This window comes from Anopheles coluzzii, chromosome 2, assembly GCF_943734685.1.
Source record: "Anopheles coluzzii chromosome 2, AcolN3, whole genome shotgun sequence".
Lineage (NCBI taxonomy): Eukaryota > Metazoa > Arthropoda > Insecta > Diptera > Culicidae > Anopheles > Anopheles coluzzii.
The window spans coordinates 116,888,199-116,906,852 of NC_064670.1; the positions used below are offsets into that span (position 1 = coordinate 116,888,199).

Genomic DNA, 18,654 nt, shown 5'->3' on the forward strand with positions numbered 1-18,654 from the left:
ATATCTTGTGGTACATATCAATTTAAGTTCTTGTGGATATGTTCTTGTGGTACAGTCGTCATCTTGCTCGACTTTACAAACATGTCCGTCATGGGCTCAAGTCTCGTCTGAACCGTCCCCGGTATCTATTATTTCGGCTTCGTACTGTACCTTCGAATCTGGCAACCGAATAAGTTCCGAAAGCCTGCATAGGCCGGCATGACGGCGTAGCTCGTTACACGAAAAAGATAAAAATCCCTCCAAAATCCTTCAGCTAGAGCATGATTCTGATAAACTTTCATTGAAATTCGATTACTTTTTTGCACAACCGTTGTACATATTGTCAATTCTTGGAGCTTACAACAACAGTTTTGTGTGCACTGTAGCGAAATGAGTTAAAGTGGTTCAGAAATCAGAAAGCTGATTCTACAAAATAAAAGTGTTGCCTGATTAAACAAACATTTTAGAAACAAGTAGCGACATCTGACATTAAAATTCAGTAAGTTCGTAGTACACTTAAAACGTATATCAATGTTCGTTCAAAAAATACAAACTCTGATAAACGAATCTAAAAAATAATAGCAATTATATTTAATTGCGTTAACAATTATAAATTTCCATCATCATTTCCCCCTACCCCATCCCGATGGGACACAGAAAGGCAGACAGGTATCACGAAATGGGTTGCCAGTCCGCCATTACATTGCAGCCAATAAAACAAGTTAAACTTCGCCACAAACTTTCCCTTCCTCCATATCAAAACATGTCCACTAACACGAGGGGGGTTAGTGTGTAGGCGGAGTAAATGGTAAATGATTTTTAGCTTCGGTGTAAAGAGAGGAAAAAAAACCCATCCCCGTGGGCCACCCGCCGACCAGAAAATGGATCAAACTGTGAGGTTGATTGGCTTTCCAACCTGGAAATGGTTCACCCCGTGTGCGTGTGTCTGTGTGTTTGTGTGTGCCTGTGTGTGTGTGTCTGTCGGTGGATGTTTGGATGGGGATGGGTATGGAAAGTTGCTCTCTTACTTCCACTCGGCTTCCCTGCCCAGTTTGCAACCCAGTTCCATCCACACGGAAACCTCATTTCATGGATCATTAGAAGGCAATAAATAAAAGTGGCAAATTTCTGTCAACCTTTCGTGTGTTCCGGGAAGGGGGGTGGGAGAGGGTCCTACGTGAAGTAAACCGTGTTACAAAGTAAGCTACCCGACGCCCCAAATATTGGTCCGATTCCTCACGAACGGTATTTGGGCGGGTAAAATGTTGTCATGTTTCACTAGACATCGAACGGTGCGATAGTGTTTGGGTGCTGTAGTGGGGAGGTGGTAGTTGTTAGAATGTACTTTCTTCTGCTATATTTTATTGAATTGAGTGTCACCCCTTCTCTCCCCCCATAGGATGGATTTGGAGTTTGGATTTGGAAGTTTGGAAGCAAAACCGGGTGTGGCAAATGCTGTATTTGTCTGTGTCTTAGTGGACAGAAAAACACCCCCCCCTCCCCAGTTCACAAATACTCACTTGTGTAGGGCAGCGGTAGGGCTAGTGTGAAGAGCAGCTGAAATATTAACCCACAGTAAAGGGTTTTTATCCGAGAGAGTTCCATCGTGCGGTTCGGAACTCGGCTCAGCACCTTCCGCAGTGGAGTTGTGCCGCCTGGCTGTGCGGATAAGTTTCAAAGGGGGAGCGTATGGAAGTCGCAGATTTGATTGACGCTGCTGCTGCTGTTGCCCTTGCCGGAGCGGAGGTTCCGGTGTAATAACGAAATCGACAGTCCGTGGACCGGAAGACGTACACCGTACACACCGCCCTACGCCGGGATGCTACGATCCGTGACGGAAACTCTTGCCCTTCCGCTTTGCCACAGCTAGCTGCCGCACGGGAGTGAAGCTCTGTAAAAAGAAGACAAAATAAGAGTACATGAGAAACGGTGATAAAAGGATGAGGAAGAAAAACACACACAACAACACATTACAACGGAACGACTTCACCGGAGCAGCCAGAGAACAGGCAGAGGAAGCAGAGATAGTAATAAAATATAATTAATTAAATTACAGCGGAAATCCTGCTACGTTTTTATGGCAACGACGAGCGAATGATCGACCCTGTTGTGCTGGGTGGTGGTGGCGGTGGTGGCAAACGCATAAATCGTGCCGCGTCCACGAAACGTTGGTGCGTCAAAGACTGTGTATGTGTAGCAAAAGTGGCACAGATTTCGTGCGGCACGTATTTTCAACAAGTTGATACAAGTTGAGTTGTTTCTGTATATTTTTTTGTCTCCTGTCTCTTCTACTCTTTTTGGAGTAAAACAGAGGATTTGGAGGTTTTTTTTTATTTGCTATATTGATCGCACTTTGCGCACGAGACAATATTGGACGACAAAGCAATTCGGAATGATTTACGAAACCATTTGCCACACTGCGGCAGATGATGTATGGAGAAAAGTTTAGAGGTTGTGTGTGTGTGTGTGTGTGTTTGTGTGCCGGAATAACTTGGCTGGGTTATTATTTGGTTCAACAATTATGAAAACGGTACAGAGGTTATGATTTAATGTTCTTTTCCAAGGATTTCTTTGCCACTGTTTAATGCTTATTTTGTTGGCATGGGTTTTTTCTTCAAAAGCTTCATTCAAAATGTTTGAAAATAGATTGTAATAAATGAATTTATTACAGTTAAATTATCATACATCAAGCCAGAAACCAATGGCTCTCAAATTATTACTTCAATTATCGCGAAAAAGCAGACGACCGGTTGTAAAACAGAAGTAAATTCAAAATAAAATGTAATTGAAGGCAATTTGAAAGCAAAACATAGAGAGAGAAAGAGAGACAGAAAGAGAGAGAGAGAGGAAATGCCCACAGCGAGGTGACAGTTCACATCCTCCGTCAGCCATCTTCTTTTTTATACCTCTGACCATCGTGCGAAATCGTCAAAGCAACCAACGGCTTTTTTGCCTTTTGTTTCGTTCAATATTTATCTTTCGACCCGACAATTTCGGTTCGACGCCTGGGGACGTAATAACTGCAAAACCGGGTAAAATGAGCGTTTATGTGTACACAACAGCAGCACACAGATAAAAAGCACACAAACACACACAAAAGGGAAGCAAAAACGTTCCTAAACAAAGAAGTGACAAAATTACGACGTTGGTACTATTTTTTTTTGCTGCTTCGTTTACCATTTTTCTCCTGCAGCGATTTTGATGGATAATAAAACGATGGCGAGCGGTCGGTGTTGTTATTACCCACAACCGCGGGTGGTAAAAAAAAACCACAGCAATTGCATAAAATTATTGTAATGGTTTGTGTTTTATTGCGTACTAATTGAACGATTGACAGATTAGTAATTTTAGGGAATGGTTGAATAAATGCATAACAATGATCATAAATTGGGCTTAGGAGGCTGTCGCGTTTGTGTGTGTGTGTGTAAATTCCTGTCCGCAGCTAAACAAGTCATGCAAAACCGTTCCCTTCGCTGAACTACTAATAATGAAGCTCGCGCTAATGTGCATGTAGTTTGCTTTCGGTGGATTATGTTTACGATAGAATCACGTCCCACTGCTCCCCTGCTGTCCATAGCTCAAATCAAATGGTTGTTTCGTAAAAAAAAACACATACACAACAATATCAGACCACCAAAATCGATAAAATTATGGCAGCGGCTAAATGGAGGCGCGCCCTATCATTCGCTTGTCACGTTTCGTTGCGCCAGTAAACCGAGATTGATGAGTGGGGATGGGCTTGGGGTGGGCCCTGTTCGATGGAATCGATCGTGGATGGTCGGGAGGGTGAACATAATTGATATTTGATAAGAAATAATTTGTATCATCGCTTCGTTCGTTCTGACGATGGAGGCAAAATCAGTGGTTAAGACGAAGCGAGGAAAAATGTTCCCCAGTTTGGTAGTGTAAGTGAAGATAAGTAATGTAGCTTGGATACGTGATATCATTAGAGAAATTTAATGAAAAAGTATATATAATGGTTGAACTACATGCTTTTTTGCCCATAAATTCTATAAACAATCACAACATTGCATTGCACTTTTTGGGGAATTTTCCTCCGGGCTGAAAGATTACATTCCACGTCTTTTTTAGTGCTTCCGGTAGTAATATTTGCTCGCATCGCTAAAATACCAATCGATGAGAGCGAATGTTCTTTCTTACTTGGTCCGTTCGCGTACGGTTCCGTATCGGTTCCGCGTTTGTTCCTGCCCAATGGAAGCGCCTGGTCGTTGTCTCCACCGATGATGTGGCTGCGTACGTGAGGGGCGAAATTGTCAAATAAAAAGAAAAGAGTAGCCTTCTGCGTTCACCCCAACTCGTTCATCCGTTGCTATGCGGTGTGGTGAGTATGTTATGAGCCCCTTTTATGTTGTTCTTTTCGTTCAGCATTAAATAAAATTTCTACCGGCGCGTTCTACCCACGTAAGAAACACAAAGGAAAAACGCATGTGTGCTCGCTTGTGTCGTGACAAGCGTGGAATTGATTTTCCTTTGACGCGATGAGCGACCGACATTTGGAAGCCTAATGACCGGAATTCGCTCCAGCTCGTAGTTCCGTCCAAGCGGGCGCGCGCGCAAGCGGGATTCGATCGTTGTGTTTGCGTTACCGATTGGTCGTGATTTGTGCTATAGCCGACCGGAAATTGGTGGTAATATTTTTCCGTCCGACTTGCAGGATGGGGTTCCGATCGTTCTATCACCCACTGGGATCGTTCTATACACTGGGAAAATAGAGGGGGAGCGAGGTCATGCTTTGGGAGGTCTTGTTACGATGATGAATGGAAGTCGGGGCTATATGGCTAGCACGCACGTTGCGTGCCGTCAGCTGAAGCGCCTATTGATAAGCTGTTTTATGGGGTCAATAAATTGATAAGGAATTTTATTAAGCACCCGAAACGGGTTTGCTAGCATGTCTATTCGTCGTGGCTGTTTAATGGCAGAAGCATGTATGCAGGTCGCAACAAATGAGAGTTGCGGCTCGTTCGCGCAGTGAGTAATTAATGTACGCAATCAATATATCAGAAAGGAATAAATTTAGATAAAAGAGGACTAAATTCTTTTACCAAGCTGTTGGAAACTGTTTTTGTAAATCATCTGTTTCTTTATGCTTTTGTTATGCACATTGCATTATCATCCCGAAGATGTAAAGGACGGCATAAATTATGCTCAAAGGAATAAAACAACGAAGCCACCATGTACCGAAAATATAATCATATGCTTAACAGCTACAAGAACGATGCTGAAAGCAGGGAATAAAACACAAAAAAACACACATTAATTCCGTAGCAAAAACAACCGAAACACAAGTTTCCATAATTTGAAAGGAAAAGCAGCAAGCGAAACACTTTCCCGACCGGAAGTACACTCTAGCGTAGCAGTTGCAAGTGCAACAGTGCTGCTGCTGCTGCTGCTACTTCGGCTACAGTGTTGGGTTCTTTGTTACATTAAGCTCGTACAAGAATTCGGTAGGAAAAGTGAAGAAGAAAAAAAAACGACCCAAGTCTGCTGAACCACAATACTAGGGTAGATAGGGAGGATTGAAATGAACAAAAAAGAACGAAAAAGGGCACACACCAAAAAAAGACAGCATAAAACACACAGCAGCACACAAAGCCAACATCTTGATAGCTTTTGTAAAATTTTGCTCGTACCGGAAGGATGTTGGGAAATACATGGACTTTTGTGTTTTGTTTTTTTTTATACATTCACTTTTAACTGCAGGGAGCTGGAGCTGCTTTTTTATTTTGCACAGAAAAAGGGATAGAGATAGAGAAGTGATGAAAAGCAATATTACAAAGCGCTCGTTTGATGCTGTTGAATTTACAGAGGGAAATGGAGAGTGCTCAATTTCGAGGCTGCTTGAACGCGCTGTGTGCGTCTGTCTACCGGTGAGTGGTAGAAAAGTAAGGTTTTGTTAAGAGTTTTGCCCCCCCCCCCACCCGTGTGCTGCCCGACTGGAGTGACTCTTCGCTCGAGGATGTTTTGAAGAATTGTTGTCAGGTTGTTCATCTGAACGCCTGCAAATTGTTGAGATGGGTAGGAGTAATTTTTAATGCAATTGTTTTTTGTGCCTGTGTAAGCACTGTGTAATTGATTAAACTACCTTCATAAACAGGTGTATGTGATTCAATTTATTTGAATTGTTAAGAAGTTTGTGTTTAAAAAATCTCTCCTTGTTTCTTCTAATTGTAATTTGATTATTTATGCCAAATCACGACCAGCACGTGTCGGTGGCGTTTTATTGGAGCTCCAGTGAAGCGCTAAACAAACACACCAGTTACTGCAATCAAGCTGGACGATTGTTTCTGGAACCCAATTATTGTAAATCTTTCATTCTTACTGCTATAGCCTTTGGAGCAAAAACAACCATCATCACGCCAAAGGTAACAGTTTAGCCAACGGGGGTCGTTTCGATTCAATTGAACGGTAAAATTGTAAATCGCATCAGCAATCGCCTGCAACGTGGAATGATCGATGGGGAATGATCTCAGATGCTTCAGCAGATTCAGCAGCACAAAACACAAAAAATCACAGCCTACCCCTTGCGGCTGGAAGGTTTTTTTGTTGTTGTTGGGTGGTGCGACCCAAATAACGAATGGAGACGCCTGGTGGCGGGTGAATGGCTCGTTGACAAATGGTGACAGAAGGTGCAGTTGAGCTGCGTCCCAGCTGCGTCGATTACACAGCACGTGCGGGATGTGAGGTTGATAAATTGGAAAATTATGCTTCCGTCCAGTTCGTTTTGCCGTTTGGCTTGTGCTTGGTTCACGTCACTAGAGCAAACAGGGGTTTTTTTTGTCTGGGCATTCTGGCACGATTGTGTAATTAGCGATGGAATGAACTTTGAGTTGTAAAATGGTGGGAAAATTGGCCATGCTATATTATATTAAAAAAGAAGGAGAAAATGTGCGTTTTTTTCGTTTAACAATTTTTACAAAAAATGGCAATGAAATATTCCTTTTTATAATTTCCGACGTTACAAAAATAGTAAAGTCAATATAAATATCATTATCTCTTATTTCTGTTGTTAATAATAATTTATCACTCAGGGTTTGGTTTTACTTTTTATATTTTCCCTTTTATCCTTTTGCCACTGCGATGGATTACGCGCGCTGCTCATTGATACTGATTAATTAATCAAAAGTTCACCACTGGAAGCGACAAAAACACCACCAAATGAAACTATATCTTTCCCGTCATGGGAAAACAAAAGCTGCACTACGAAACACAACAAAAAGAAGGGAAAACTGTGAGGTAAAAACAAAACAAAAAAGCACGCAAAACTATCGCCCAGTTTATTTATTTCCCTGCTGTCAAACGTCAAGTGACACTTCTTCCGGTCTGTCACCCCTTTGCAGTGGTGTTTTTTTTTTCTGTAAGCCCAACGCACGCCACTGTCACAGTAGGCAGGGGAGCAGGGAGTGGTTACGGGTAGTGCTTCTTTTCCGTTTCCATTCGCATCACGCCAGTCCCGCGGCTCATTGTTTGCGATTTCTACGATAGTTTTTAGCTTCACTGTGTGCTGCCCGCTTTCCCATCAATGACAATTGTGTGCTGCCGCTTGGTTCAACCCTCTTCTCTTCTCCTCGTAGGACACCGTTTTTTTTTGTTTTGGTGACACAAATCGTGTGCGGTGCATTGTACTCTCGGGTCGTGTATCCTTAATCCACACGCCGGAACGCCAAGCGGATGCTCTTGGTTGGGGTTTTGCTATTATTTTCCGCTACCTTTATACAGAGCATACCCAAATAGAGTGGGACAGGAAATTGGGTTGGAAAATCGAATTGAATAAAAAAAACCACCCCGAACTGTGGTATCATGGTGACATCGTGCGACAATCGATGGGCGTGCAAAATCCGTGGAGTTGGATGCCGTTTTTTTGGTTTTTATTTTTTAGTTTTGTGCACAAAACCCTTCGGGCGATGTAGCGCACTAAAAAATGTATAAATTAAGCTTCACACCAGTGTTGGAGTGTCTAGCGAATTGCTTTTGTCTAGCGTATGGCGTCTTGCTTTAGTTTTGCTTTTGTTTTTCCCAAAATATAAATGCCATTAGTTTTCTGTCCATCACAACTTCGGCGCTGGGCTCGAAACAATAGCGACAATGTGGGTTTTGTTTGCACACACACACACACACACACTCACAATTGTTCGCACCCGGAAGCAGCTCCGGGAAGAATAGAAGAAAAAAAAAAACAAATGAGCGATGAGAAATTTAATGGCGTACGAAGGATTGTGTTTTATTGTTTTCATTCCGCGGGGAACGTGGGGAAGTGGCTCTTTGTTTTGTCTTTTAAATCGTGGAGCTATTTTTATGGGCTAATATTTGTGTCCAAACTGGCGCTGGTAGTGAGACCATCTTTTTAATTAGTGCAGCATCGGAATGACGGAATTATCATTTTACGCTTCATTTAAAATCTTATGGTCCAATGCGATGAAAAGCATTTTAAAATGGTTTTGAATAGTAATAAAACGTACATAAATTATTGTTATAAATTTGAGAGCTTTAGTTTAAAAATCATGCCACAAAGAAAGGACGCTGTCAAACTGTAGTGTTTTAAATTTTTACTTCTCATTCCAACCGTTGGCAGCAAGCTTTAGATGGAACTTTTGCCATTTTTGTCAGTATAATAAAAACAGAAACTATTAAAACACCCCCCCCCCCCTCTCAGGGGCAGCCAAATGAAGATAGATTCTACAGGCACCTACAGTGTGGACTGGTGGCGGAAATGATGAGAAATATAATTCCTAGCAAGTATCGCACCATCCACAAGGGGGAAAGGAGCTACTACCTCTATCTCTGCCCTGAGTTACGTTGTAAAAGTTTATAAAACGCAACCATAACGGATGACTGCCGGTGGGAAAAGTTCGTGTAAACATTCTCATCTTTCGGTAGGGGGTGTGTGACTACCGTTTTGCCAAGATTCACTGGCCTTGGATGAAGTTTAAACCTCGGAAGTTAGCAAAGGGGAAGCCACCTCCACCTTAGCGAAGAAGCTAACGAGCTTAGCCCGGCTTATCGTAAAGCAAAACGACCCAAACGAGTAAGACAAAGAGAGATGGGGATATATGCGCTTCCTCAGTAGGCGGTGTCGCACACGAAGAGCTTCGCACGCAAAGAGACAAAAGCGACACAAGCGACTCCTGGCGGTGGACGCACACACTAACTTTTCACGCTGCCCGACAATGCCCGCCGTTAACGGAGCGTAAAATCCTAAACAAATACTGTCCTTTCCAACCCACTGGTGGTGGTGAAGGTAGAGAAGAGTTCTTGAACTGCTGCTTTTCTTTCTTTTGCTTCCTTTGCGCGAAAGCTATCTAAAGACAAACCCACCGCCGGAAGCGGAACTGGAAGAGTTCTCCAAGACATTCGAGCGAAGGTAGGTGAAAGTGTGGACCAATTTTTCTACACACGCAAACCGTTCCCGCCAGCCGTTGTGCTGCTCGCAAAGACTTTTCTTTGTCCTGTTGGGAAACTCCGTGCACTTGCTTTCCTCGTGTCCTCCCTATTGTGACATTCTTATGCCGGCCGCTGGCTATACGCATGTGTGTGTATGTGTGTGTGAGTGTGTGACACACAATCATGCGCAGTATTGTTTCGATGGCAGAAGCGCCAATGGGTGTGGGTCGAGTGAAAGTGTCGCCTTTCCCTTCCCCGCCTGGGGCGCTAGCTTCCAAGAAGCTGCCGGCAATGGCAATGGGTGGGCTTTCATAACTGTCCATCTTGCGCTTTGGAGTGGTTTGGGAAGTGTCCCTCACCTTCCATTGCTTTCCATAGTTTCCCGGAATGTGGCTTCTGCGATAAATTCATATCTGCCGTACGCCGTACGAGCCGTTTCCGGTTGTTTTTTGAGGTTAAAGCAATCTGATCCTGATCCCCCTTGCAAGCTTCCATCTTCCACGCATTCGACAGCACAGCAGAACGACGGACAAAGCGGAAGGTGGAAAGCGAAGCTTTACGGAAAATCGTCCGTTGCTTTTCATCAAACAGAGCTCGAACGTTCGGTCACGCGGTCAGAATGTCATGCGGGAATGCGGCCACAGGTAACGTTCGATGCGGTCGATCAAGTGCACAAAGGCAGAAAAGCGTTCGTGCCTAAAGGTAAACGAAACAAGACGTTTTGGCGTTTTGGGTGGCTGCCTGGTTATCTTGCTTACGGAAAGCATCCAATACCGGGCTACGGGGAAAATCCGTTTTCGTCATACAGAGCAGAGGGAGGATGTAGTGTAGTTTCCCAAACAATCTCTCTCTCTCTCTCGTTCCGGTTGAATGACATTCGATCTGGGTGCTTTCTTTAGGTCCTCGGGCAGTGCTTCGGCTGCTTCGGATAGAACACATTATGCTTGCTTTTGCAAGAGTCGAACGGTTGTGCACGATGAGTAAGGAGAAAAAAACTGTTCCTCCAGCAGTGACATAGGATGGAACGAATAGCGCAATAACGCTATCCCAAAACCGCTTGAACATACTGTCATTAGCCGTCAGAAGAACGGGGAGGCGAAACTAAAACTCCTCGTCTGCCGTCTGCCAAGAAATCTTCCACATGCTGTTTTGCCAGCGGATGCTCGGCTTTCCGAAGGAGTCGTGTCTCATTCGAGTGGGGAAAATCAATCATCGCTATGCATCTCATCTTTCGCCTTTCGATGACACACACACACACACACACACACACATAAACCTCAATGGCTTTCATTCCATGGACCAAAACCGGGGGTTGGCAAAGGGAAAGAGGGGTAGCAGAGTTAGTTGGTGGATTTCATCATCCACCGTGAAGCGACTGGATTCGATCTCCTTTCATCCAAACGTTCTCGTCGCCGTTCCAAAATGGGCCGCGAAGTGAAATGTCGAAGAAGCGTTGCAGAAAATATTGAATAATTGGGTCAGAATAAAATCAATACTCTACACACAGACACACACACACACGTGACGGGGCGCTTTGTTTGCGGTGGTTGCCGGCTTCTTGGCGGTGCTGGAATGGCATGTGTTTACTTATACGGTCGTCGCTTGGGAAAGCTTATTTATTTATTATGCTTTTTTTAGAACAAAATTATTACCGATAAAAACTATAAACTTTAAGGATAAAATGAATCATTTTGCTTGACATGAGACGCGTTGTTTGACTGATTAAAATTGAACACAAACAACATAATAATTCCCTTTGGAAAGCAACTAAGCATGATTGAAAACATAGTAGCAGCCTAGCAACCGTACAACAGAAAGACAGCTGCTCCGCATGGTATCGCCCTCGTCGCCCGGGAGAGAGACAGAGCTCTTGCCCACTTGAAACTAAGCGTCGGATTAAGTATCAAATGAATATTTTATTCGCAACACTTTACCAATACACCGCTCCCCCCCCCCGTCTACCGGCGGCTGGCAGACGATATGGCAGAACGATCGTGGGAAAATCTGCATAATGTGTCTTAAGGATGCTCTCTCGGTACCCGAAACCCGTTTGCGATTGGTGACGATTGTCCGAGAAGCGTCTGCTAGACGTTCGCGCTTTTCAGCACTCGCAAGTGTCTGATGATTTTCAATGAAATGTTCTGCGAGCAGTCTGCTTATCTGCATTTGTTTCGTTTGCTCCATTTCGTTGTTAATGGGTGGGGGGGGGGGGGGGGAGGATGAATGGAGCGGCGAACGGAATGCAAATTTGTAAGAGGCATAAAAGTGAAGTAGCTTATGATGTATGAGTGTAGCGCAGTAGGCGAGTAGTGCTTGAAGCAATACAGCTGTTAATGTGATACATAAAGAAAGTCGTATTGGAATTGCAATTGGATTTTTAGGAACGTACAGTTCTTTCGTATAGGATAATTTGCATGGTGAACATTTTGAATTAAAAAACAACAGTCTTTAAAGCTTATAATAGTATAACATATTTTACACTATTTACTGCTTCTTTAACGAACTCCTTGTCAGATTAACTCCTAGAAAATACGCTTTCGTTATCTTTTCTTAGTTTATAGAAGCAACAACCCATTACTCGTAGAACCATTCTGAGATACCGTCTCAACAGCTGTCAAGAAAAAGGTTGGCCTTTCAAAGAAAGAAATGAAAAATTCTTTGTAAGATTTCCATTGCTACAAAGAGATGCGAAAAAAGGAAAAAAACCCCACCAACTTAAGGGAAGAAAAGCCACAAACGCCAACACTTTCTCCGCCCGATTGTATGCAAACGAATGGTGGTAAGGTTACAAACAAGTCAGCATTATCCTGGCGATGCAGGGCACCTTTTTTTTGTTAAATGCACCCACGGCCTCCACATGTCTTCTGATACCAATCTTATTCTTCCCTTTCTATGTACCGCTCTCTCTCTCACTCTCTCCCCAGCATTCTCGGATGTGACCTTCACACGATGACAAACGAGCTGGGCCAAACTGCGGATTGCAGTTGAATGAAGGCAAATGGAAAATGGTAAAGGAAAACTAGGGAGGACAACAACAAAAAAAGCTATACCAGTGCACCTCGTTCCGCCTCAGGTAGCACACACAGCAAGTACACTGTCCTCGTGGGGGGTTCGTGAAGCGGTATTTTTATTTCTTCCGCTCGTTCGCCGTACCACGATGTCCTCGAGGCAGTGGGATGGTTTTTATTCCCGCACACTGTAACCGTGTGCACTGTGAACAGTAGTGGACACGGTGGCGTTACGAAAGCATACTGGCTCCTCTCACCACACCCACCACTCCCTTCTACATATGCAAAATGGGTTGCACTCTGCATGTCGAAAGATAAGTAGCGGTAAGCATAAATTTTACCACTTCCGTGTCCTTTCTGTGCCCCATTGGAGTGACTGGGTGGGTTCGGGTGGGTTTGTCCGGGGTGTCCGGAGGTACTATTTGTGCAGGCGGACATTACATTCCGCAGCGGATTGACCAATGGTCATGCGGGCACACCCGTGCAAGGTTGCGGAATCTTATTTATAGTTCCCGACCGATTCGGTTCCATTTCAGCGACTTCACTCCCACACTCTCCCACCACCGGTTTGCAGTTAATGCTGGTTTGTTTGTGACTGCAATACTGATGCTCGGCGAGGTGGAAAACTGTGCTACAATGCGGTTGGGATTGGGATTGGGGTGGGGTTTTTTTTGTGAAGGGAGCATGAATTGCTTGAGTCATGTGTAATATTTGAGCGCCAGGAGTTTTTGTTTTCAGTTTGGGTAGGTTGAATTATTTAGAGCTTTGACGGGCATTTTGTTGTACCGCCGGCCCATACATATTTCCATATGTTTCGGGCTAAAATAATCTAGCCTGAAAATCTGAGCTTGGCGTGTGTTTTTGTACGGAGTGTTGACATGATTTCAGCCGCCAAGTATCAAACTCCACGTAAAACTGTTGGCTAGAATCGAAAAAGCTCCAATCGTCAGATCAAGTGTCAATATTTTAAATATAAACAACAAATATGATGTTTTATTAAGGCCGGGGTACATTGTCCGTACTCGCTAGTGTAATTTTGATTTTCACTAGCGCATCTGGCGGCGGCTGACCGAAGCTTTTTGCCAAACAATTTAGAGGCGCTTCAGAAAATATGTTATTTTTCCGTGTTGTTTTATTTAAATCGGATGGGAAAAGTTTTGTAAAAGGTAGACACACACGTTCTGCCACGCATTGAATCCATTTTCGCATCGTAAAACGGTTAAAAAACTACTTAAATTTGAGATCCGGCACGAGCATTCCCTCCAAATGACCAAAAACCAGCATGATGAAAATTGAAGCTACACTAGTACGAGTACGGACAATTTACCCCGGCCTTTAGACATAGCAGACAATTATACATATTTGCTTTACATTAAAATGGGTATACAAAAACGAACCACGTTTCCCCGGGCACACATCTGCTTGACCTCCAGAATAAGAATTTCAACCAAAAAAACAAAGGCTGAGCTGTTGATGCAAATTGTCGGCTTTAAAAGGAGCGTGACTCTAGCCCTCGATTTTCTCAACCCTTTTCCCCGTTGACCAGCTGACGATGATTAAAGATGGTGGCCTCCAGCGCACAGTGGGCAGGCAAGTGTGGATGAAAACGACCCCAATTTCAATATGCTAACGACCGGAAGGGTCTGCCTTCCTGATGAGGGATTTATTTCAACTCCCTTCGTCAGGCTTCCACGGTTTCCACGGTAACGACGCGTTTTGCATACACGAGTGGAATGTTGCGGCTTTCTGTTTTCATCTTCTTTCGCCTGATGGTACATTAATGCATATGCAGCTGCAGGTTTGTTTATGTTCTTTATGTTTTGCTTGTTCGAGGTTTTTGCTCCAATTTCGCACTCTCTGTCAGAAGAAGTTGCATCATAATCAGCCTAAGAAAGGTCAGGGTCAGACGCTTGCGGGAGCCATTCAAAGTACAACCATTCAAAGTGGTGAGTAAAAGCACCTTTTGGATCACGTGTAGAATAAATTATTCGCTCTATATACACAATTAAGGTCGAAAAGTGAATTTACTTTGTGCGATAAATCAGAAGGATCAGTGCGATTATCACGGTTTGAGGTGAGAGGTCGTGGCAAAAGGAGGGACAGGATTCGCCTTTGGAAAGTAGTGGTAGAATGTAATCTTACAAAACTAGCACACCGATCCGAGCTCGGGTGTCCTTTTTTCGTCCTTCACTACATTACCGGCTGCGTCTGCAGGCAGTGGTGCAGCGGTGAAGCACCACACACACACCACTGCTGCGGTGCATAATTCATACCTTTCTTTTTGCTCATGTAATCTTATCTCAGGATGAAGTAGCTTTCATGTGAGCAGGGGGGTTTTCTTGCCTTTTCTTGCTATTCACAGTCTGTTGCACTTTTTGTTGTTGTGCTCTTGGGTCGTTACTGCCTTGATTCTCTGGAGATGTTGCTGCGCTACATCTCCGTTCGTCCAGCTGCCCAACGCCCCTGCTGCTGCCGCCGTATTGTGTCGCAGCGGAGAGTGCATTGAGGTTGAAGTGGCCGTCACTAGCACCACTTGGGTGGTATTCAAGCTCACGCTCGTGGTATTGCGAAATATTTCTACTCTCATTCACATCCATCTCGTGCAAGTACACACACACACACACACACACACACACACACACACACACACACACACACACACACACACACACACACACACACACACACACACACACACACACACACACACACACATATTTATACGAATTGCGATTTTGCACTTCTCCATCCTGATTGCTGCTGCTCTTTTGCCTTTCTTCTGTAGGCTGTGGCTGTGTAGGCCGCTCTTTTGCCGCACGGTGATCGCGTAATGCCATAGACGGTTGAAGGATTCTTAGCATTTAGCAGAGCCACTCGTTCACGTGGAAGATTGTGTGCTCGATGCAAAGGAGAAGGGTGCTTCTCGTGCTTGTGCAGCACACACACCACACTGCTACTTTTAATATCTTTTCGCGGTTGAAGCTCACGGCTTATGGCTTCTGCTTATGAAGCACACCGCGCCCGCCCGTTGCTGCTGACGTTAATCGCACCGCACATACAGAAATTGTGTTGCATTGAGCAACGGCGTTGGGATATAAAGAGTACGAACGAATGAAAGCGCCGCGCTGAACAGATGGGTGCAAGAAGGCAGCCAACAGATAGAAGGAAGGAAGGATGGCTGGAGCAACTATACCCACACTTGACATGAGAATGTCAGCAATGCTATCTAACGAGACAGTGCAGTGCTTTTGGTGTTGCAAAAAGGCAAATCTTAGTAAATGATACAGCCCATGGATGGGGTAGTTTAACGGAGTGTTTAACTAGACATTTTTACGTCGCTTGAAAAATGCTACTCATGAAGGGCAAGGTTGTTCTTTTTTGCTTTGTATTGTTGTTTGTTTTATTCATGCTTCTATTTGTTGCTTACTAATAATTGCGTATTTAAGGCAACAATCATGTTTTACTGTCTGATTGCAGTTTGAGAAATACAGGGTTTACCTAGCCAATCCGGCATCGTCAAAGCGTTATCGGTCGCCGTAAATACTTTTTCGGGCGTCGTAAACCCTCAATTGGGCACTGTCATTTCTATTCGGGCCTTGTGAAGTATGAATCGGGCAAAATACAGAATGAATTGGGCCTACTTTATATTTTGTTGCTTTCTAGCTGTAAAACAATACTTTTTTGCTAGTAGTTGAACTGATATGTATGAAAATTCACTATTTTTAAGTTTAATCACATAACAAATTATTCAAATTCCTTTTTTAAAATTTTTAATTCAAACCCGTACAATGCAATTTGGTTTTATATTTTTTTAAATATAATATGTTTGGTGATTTAATTAGGTAAACATTTTAAAATAATATATAATAAGTTAATCAACATGCAAAATACGTATTTATAATCAACTTGATAGATCAAACACACCGAAGCTACCGATTTAACACCTTCAAAAGTAGGACGCTTTCATTCTGTACTATGCCCGATTCATACTTCACAAGGCTCGAATAGAAATGACAGTGCCCAATTGAGGGTTGACGTCGCCCGAAAAAGTATTTACGGCGACCGATAACGCTTTGACGATGCCGGATTGCCGGACGATGAATCACAAATAAAATACTTCTGCTATATTGTCATAAATCATGGGGAAAAGCAGTTAGTTTCTTTATTATTATTATTATTATTATTATTATTATTATTATTATTATTATTATTATTATTAGTTTTATTATTATTATTATCATTATCATTGTTATTATTATTATTGTTATTATTATTAGTTTTGAAGCATTTTATGTACAACAGCTAATCAACGAATATATTGTCTCCTTTTATATTTACATTTACGCTGTTGAAATGTTGTTGTTTACACAAAAAGAAAATTTTCTTAGCAAAAAAAGGAAAATACTTTGATTATCTTTACAAAAAAAGAATAAAAAAAATAAAAAAAAATTAAAAATATAAAATAATTTATAAAAAAAACCCCAGCACTAGACATATTGCTAAAAAAAGAATGATTTTTTACCCCTTTTTAAAATTACAAATAACTTTTTGATTGATTAGAATCTTTGTGTTTGTGTGTTTGTGAAAAATCTCCAAGTTACGTTGAATCTTCATTTAATACCTTTCAACTAAAACTGCATTGAACGAATCATTCGGAAAGGGCATGACCCACATCACAAAAGAATCTACAACCAAAAAAATTGTCACAAAATTCACCGTATCTCACCCAGTCTGCTTGCATGCTTGCACAAATCACCAAAATCAAACAGTGCATGTTTACCGATCGGAAATTGGGCACAGCGTACAGAGCTCTAGCCACACTCGGGGAAGGTGAACAACAAACACTACGCGAATTTTCTTTCGTTCGGTTAGGTTTTGTTGGTTGAAAGTTTCCTCTGTTTTTTTGCAACGTCTGACTGAAAATTGTGAATGAATTTCCCTGACCTAACGTTTGCTTTCTTTTCCGTCCATATTTTCTACCCTAGAGGAGTTTGATTGTGCTGTTTTTTTATCAGCACCTAACAAGCCATTAAGCATTCGACCCACTGACGACGGTACGAGCGAGTGTATCGATTTGCGTCCGTCTTGCTTCCGGTACGCAATCAAATTATCGAACAGCTACAGTCACCGACATTCGTATTCGGCGCTGTTCTGGCAAATTAGAATTATTGCACACAGAAAAACCCAAAGGGACATAGAAGTGGAAGTGGAGACAGAGAGAGAGAGAGAGAGAGAGCAAGAGCGGGGTGAAGGTGACAAGCACTGGGTTGAATTAATTTTACCGCCACGTGTAAACATGCAACTGAATGAATTGGGAACGGTTCGCCGGAAACCGGTGCCGGTTTCGAAGGATACACACACATCCACAAATACACATACACGCAAAGGGACAGCGCGATTCCTTGTTCTTCATTATCTTGGTGTTTGCTCGTTTGCTCGGTGTTTGCATGACGCGATCGTTTCCATCGGCCGCTTTCGCTTTTGCAATTGCAGTTCGTTTGCCGGATGTGTTTCGCCCTGATGCAGTGCCCCCTTAACAGTGACGATGAATACATTAAGCTTCGCGAATGGGGGAAAGAAGCACACCCCACAACTCCCTCTGGGTCTGGACGGAGCACGGAGTAGGAAAGCACCCGGAGGGAGGGGGAGGAGAAAGCTAATCCAATCACACGAACTGGCGCATGAAGTTTTACTGGTGTGCCGCTCGCTAAGTAAATTGAATTTTGACAGAATCGGTAAAGCATTCGGCAAGGGGGGGGGGGGGGGGATGTGCTTTTGGATGTGACCCGAATATGTCGCGCCACTTTTCGCACCAGCACAATGCACACACCGGCATCTTTGCAGTGGACGATTCCCCCACTGAGAAGGGTCCGGGCAGTCCGGGGCAGAAAATCAAATTTCGACCCAAATTCAGATGAAGGCTGCCGTGAGAGATGGCAAATTTTAATTAAAGCTCGCAGCTCGCTTTGTGTGACTGGTGAAGGAATCGCTGGCGATGAAGATGAATAGCGGTGAAAAGGGAGGGAAGAAAGAGTAAGATGACGATACCCTAACAAAACACAGCATCACACAAAGCGAAGATAAATAAAACACGATCCGTACAAGTTGACACACCGTTTCTTGCGCACTTTCACATTGCTGCTTCACTCTCTGTGCGCGACACCTTTGCGTTTGCAGCGCATTGCATAAATTTCGGCGTAACGAGCGGAACGCAATCAGCCTGTTTGCGGTCATCTCTCCAATTACACACGGCCAGCGAGTAGCAGCA

The 18,654-nt window shown here is 43.4% G+C and overlaps 1 protein-coding gene across 1 annotated transcript in view; it reads right to left on the bottom strand.

Moving 5' to 3' along the window:
* LOC120948146 (PE-PGRS family protein PE_PGRS16-like) overlaps nucleotides 1-18,654 on the bottom strand; it is a 67,938-nt gene that overhangs the window by 22,117 nt on the left and 27,167 nt on the right. Inside the window, exon 3 of the mRNA XM_040364170.2 lies at nucleotides 1,500-1,870. Coding sequence (XP_040220104.2) covers nucleotides 1,500-1,584 — 85 coding nt within the window. The 5' untranslated portion in view covers nucleotides 1,585-1,870. The remainder of the gene's footprint in view (nucleotides 1-1,499; nucleotides 1,871-18,654) is intronic.